At 48.8% G+C, this 5,009-nt stretch overlaps 1 protein-coding gene across 1 annotated transcript; it reads right to left on the reverse strand.

Moving 5' to 3' along the window:
* Positions 1–513: 513 nt before the first annotated feature.
* Positions 514–3,055, reverse strand: tbx16 (T-box transcription factor 16). The gene is made up of 8 exons (XM_036213652.1): positions 2,701–3,055; positions 2,523–2,625; positions 2,071–2,235; positions 1,839–1,985; positions 1,700–1,770; positions 1,552–1,631; positions 1,278–1,482; positions 514–1,204 (listed from the first exon to the last, which is right to left on the reverse strand). Exons 1-8 carry the CDS (start codon positions 2,775–2,777, stop codon positions 772–774), a joined length of 1,281 nt encoding a protein of 426 aa, XP_036069545.1. The 5' UTR covers positions 2,778–3,055; the 3' UTR covers positions 514–771.
* Between the last annotated feature and the right edge of the window lie 1,954 nt (positions 3,056–5,009).

Here is a 5,009-nt window from a genome sequence, read left to right on the forward strand (position 1 = left end):
AATTCATCCTGAGCTCCTATCGCTGATGCTTGTAAACTGAGGAAGTTGGAAGGTTGGTGTTTTGGCAAGATAATGAATAGCACCGAGTAAAAACCCACAATAAACTAGATTGGTCCTAAAGGATGCCCCCCACCCCACCACTGACCCCCAGTGTTACAACAGTCATTAGCAGCTCATATCCACTCAGGGCGACGGGTCCTGCCTGTGTTTTTAGATGTGAAAAGAAAGCCTACAGCCCCCGTTTTCATGCTGCTTAAGGCCCCATTGACATGGAGAACGAGGGCCGTGCAGTTCTTTATGTGCCGGTAGGTAAACCCCAGCATGTGATCCCGAGTCGCAGTAACACACCGTCTTTAATGCATGCTGGGCCTGTCGAGGCCTGAGTGGCCCCCCATTAGTGGAAAGACAAACAGAACTCCTCAGGGGTCATGGATGTCATGCAGGTGTGCATCCACCTACAGCAAGAATATTGTATTTTCCTCAATAATTAACTTGAACAATGTAACACAATACGTTTTTATTATTTTCACATCACAGTTCACACACAGACATACATTGCACTTTTAGCTTTACAAAAATAAAAATTTGTGCTGAAAGGTAAGACAGAATAAAAAATAAATAGACAATAATAAAACAGCTTTAGCTTGAGTCAGCGTCGAGGAGGTCCTCTGGCCCTCAGCCGTGTTTGGTCATGCATTCCCGGACATGAGCGCCGCGTCAGCAGAAACCACGGCGGCCTCCAAAGAGTCTCAGTCCTCAACACTGTTTTCTTCACCAGCAGGAATAAGAGAACAGTGGGTATTGACTCCACTCCGCCACGTTGCCATGGTGATAGCCGTGATGAACAGCTTGTGAGCTGTAGTCAGCAGTCAGATGGGGAGGAGGGGGGTACTGGGCTGGTCCGGGGCCGCCCCACTGGCCCAGCGGCTGCTCTGCACCGTAGGGGCTGTAAATGTGGTGTCCGATCACCCCTGGCTTGCCGGCCTGGGCCATGGTCATGTTGAGGACCCCAGTGTAATCCTGGGCGCCTGGGAGGTGGTGCTGGGGGGCGCAGTGAGAAGGCCCGGCTTCATGAGCACGAGACTTTGAGGACTGGTGGTCAGGGACGGTGGCGACGTCAGGAGCTCTGGGTCCAAAGCTGTTTCTCCCTGACCTGCTGCCGGAGCTGGAGGAGGGAGATGGAGACTTTCCATACTCCTGCACCCTGAGAAGCAAGAAGATGATTTATGTAGGCTCCTTTCATTCAACGCCATACATCTTCACTCCTCAGGACTCACCTGCAGGCCTGGTAGGAAGCTGGAGCAGGAACGAGCTGCTCTGCGTTGTACATGTCTCTGGCGTCCACACCAACAGGAGAGTCCGTCCTCACACTCTGCTCCCTCTCAGACCCCCATGGCGAGTAGCGCTCCTCCTTGACGTCCTCCTCCTTCCGTTTGGACTGCTCTTCTCCCTCATAACTGTCGTAGGACGACGGACAGAAATCTGAAAGAGCTCAAATGATCAGACAAGCTGAAGGACGGGCAGAGGGACTTAAAAAAAAAAGGCAGTCACCTGGTGAGCTGTCCTGTTTGGAATCATTGTTTGAAATCTTCGCTCTTTTCTCAAAGCAGGTTGGGTGTTTGGTTGCACGTCTGCAGAGGCAACACTTTTAATCACAAAACTCAGCAATGCATTTATTACAACCAGTTTTAAAACAAACCTCTTTTTATTGGTGCCTTCATCTCTGAAGCCCTTCGCAAAGGGGTTATGATCAATCTTCAGTTTGGTGATCTGCAGAGAAAATGTAATTGTTAATCCCAGGTGTTGTGTGATGAGGAGACTGTTGGGCTGAACCTGACCTTGGTGTTCTGGTAGGCGGTAACCGCAGTGAAGGACGTCTCTGGAAAGGTGAACGTCTGGAAGACACTCCAGCGGACGCTGAAGAGGTCGTCTGCCTGGACCACGTGGAAGCGCGGGTGGTATCGATGCATCGAGTGCAAAATGATCTGCAGACATTGAAGGTAGAGAGGCATTCATCTCACACTGGTGTTTCTGCAGAGAGAACCCTCATAGTTTCCCATCAATACTCACGTGCCCGTGCTGGTCGAGTGTGTTATTAGTGAGCTTGAGCTTGAGAAAGGAGACGCTCTGCTTCATCCAGTGGCTCCCAGGAGCTGGGGAGTCTGGGTGGACGTAGGTCCTGCAGGGAGGTTGAGGCTCCGCTTTTCCTGCCACCTCCCATTTATCTTTGCTCCACTGTGGGGAGGATGCAGATAGTGAGCTTTAATATATATATATATATAATCCACACAAGAAAACAGATCTTTCTTTATTTCCCAGGACAGAGTGGGGAGCTATGGCTGACCCTTACCACCCACAGAGACGGGGGGGGCAGAGCTGTGAGCTCTCAGCAGGGAACAGAAAAACAGGATGAGATAACAGCCTTTGATGTACCACGTCAGGGAAGAGGGCAGAGGCTCGCTGAAGATTACCTACACGCTTTAACTCCTGCAAGTCAGAGAAGAGGCGCTGATAAGACTTACTTTGTAGCGGAAGCCATCCTCGGGAACCATGTCAACCAGCAAGATGTACTTGGCACATGGAATGAGGCCTGACAGGCTGACTTTACAGTGCGGGAACATCCTCCTGGAGACAGAAACACACGTCGGACACAGACTGGAACACTTTGCAAACGTTTGGCGCTCCACTGTTTCCTCTCACCTGCCTGGCTTTGTGATAATCATCTCCGTTCCAATTTCGTGGAACGTTCTCCAGAGGTTGGGGTCCTCCAGAGTCATCCTGATGTTACCCTGAAGATAAGCATCAGGGGATCCAGAGATGGGAGTGGGAGGAGGGCCACTGAAGTTGGACTTCAGGTCTAGGGGAGAGTTTTTTTTAAAAAGCGTTAATTTAAAAGAGTTAAACACTTAAATAATTCAGCGGGTTCTCACCTCTGATGGACTGCATTCTTCTCTTGCAGCAGCAGCGCCGGCTGAGAAAGCTCTCTCATGAAAACTGTGTGTAATCCGCAGGTCAGACAAATTCCAAAATGTGACCTTAGCCTTGCAGATAGCAGCCTGCCTCAAGTGTGAAAGAAAAACCCTCCAGCTCCCCCTCCTGAAGTCAGTCCTGCTGGTCTTGTTAAGTCAGAGATGAAGCTGCAGGAGAGGTGAACGACGACTTTTAAGAGGAACGTCTGAGTTGGGCGGGCCACGGGGGCCATTCCCACACTTTGAAGTGACACGGTGATGAGCCAGTGTCCCTCTGTGATTGGAGAGTGCCAAAATCAAAGAGACTTAACAGAGCCTTGATACCGTCCCCACAGGAAGGGGGACGGAGGAAATGCGTCTTTATTAACTGCTAAGAGACTTTAAAACAAATATGGATGCACTTCCCTTCTGCAGATCAGATCTTGCGGCACCACGAGCCAAATATCTTTGACACATGCATAACCACGAGCAAAAACGCCATTTAGTGTGATCGTGCGACATGCTAAACCCTGAAATTCAACAGATCTGAGAGAAATGATTAATATTTTCTTAAAAGCAGCGTCATTTCACAATCTAAGTGGTTTAACTCAAAATTTTCAGCTTTTTTATCAAATGGAAGGGAAACTTTGCATAAACCTATAATGGTTTGATAAAATCAAGTCTTGTGTGGCTAAGTTTTCACCTGAGGGCATGGTTGTGAGGCCTGCAGGGAGCGTTGTGTATTAGGGTGTCTAGACAAACCCACTCTGACAGTTAATCTCATTAGGCTTGTTTCCCCTTGAAGATGCCAGTTTCTCCATGTGGAGAAAGTCCTCGTCTGTAGGCCGGCAATTAACAGCCAGTTAGCACCAAAAGCTCAAGTCAGTCATGAATGTGGAGGGAGGACGAGCAGGCCGTCCTCCCTCCACATTCACGGAAAAAATCACAGATTTGAGAAACTTCTCAGAGGTCAGATCTCCAGAACTTTTTCTTCATTTACTATAAATTCAGAAACCTCATTCATCCTCCACACATCACTCCCACTCTCTGTATTCACATGTCAGCAGCATGCTGCATACAATGCCCTCAGTAACCGCATTCTTTACACCAAGGATGACAGCAGAAAGAGAAGAGGTCGTTACAGGCCTTTCAGCAGAATTAAATGTACCTAAAGAGCAACAAGAAGACTCCTCTGGGAATTTATTGACAAGACAGTGAAGATCGAAAGAAAAGGCGACGTTCAGCTTGTAATGATGCACTTAAAAGGTGCACATAAAACCCCTGATGTGAGGCTGGCCCTGAGCTCCTCCTGCAGCAGAACGGCGGCACAACACTGGCCTGGAAGTGTGGTGTGTTGTCATTGTCATCGCGTTTGAGTTGTTGCTCTGGGTAGTCTCAGCCGGATCTAATGCAAGAATGTGTCAGAATGCGCCATGGAGGGTTTGAGAAGGCCTCAGCACAAAGATGGTGCACACAAGGAGAAATCACAGACGGGATCTGGAGGTCTGGATGATTTGATTGACCAAACTTAACATTTCCAACTTGATTTGGAGAGTTTGAGTAATGTAAGGAAGATCTGAGCATGCTCAAATATGCAGAGTGAAGAGACATCACAGATTAAAAGCAATCCTGAGGAAGAAGAACCCAGAGGGGAAGCAACCCTCTCCTCTGAAATCAGCTATGAAACAAATGTGGTTTTATTTAAATATAAAACAGGGTTATTAAATGTAAGAAAATGATGTCATCAAATGCAAAAAGACTGGTCACGATCCATCGTCTGCTGCTGCCGCGGCCTTCCCTGCTGGGCATATGCCTACCTCACCTTCAGCAGCGAGGCTCCACCTCCCACCACCAGCCATTTGCTTTAACTGCACAGATCCCCAAGTGCTCAGCAGTTAACAGCTGCCAATATACAGCCAGAGCCCGGGGATCAGACGGCTCTTCAGCGGGCCCATAAAGAGCCCCTGCAGCGGACTGACGAGAAATCTCACACCTTTTGCTCACATTAGCCATGCAGCACTCTCTTTTGATGCTTAAATGGGAATGTCAGGGAGACGGGCT

Source organism: Oryzias melastigma, linkage group LG9 (assembly GCF_002922805.2).
Source record: "Oryzias melastigma strain HK-1 linkage group LG9, ASM292280v2, whole genome shotgun sequence".
Lineage (NCBI taxonomy): Eukaryota > Metazoa > Chordata > Actinopteri > Beloniformes > Adrianichthyidae > Oryzias > Oryzias melastigma.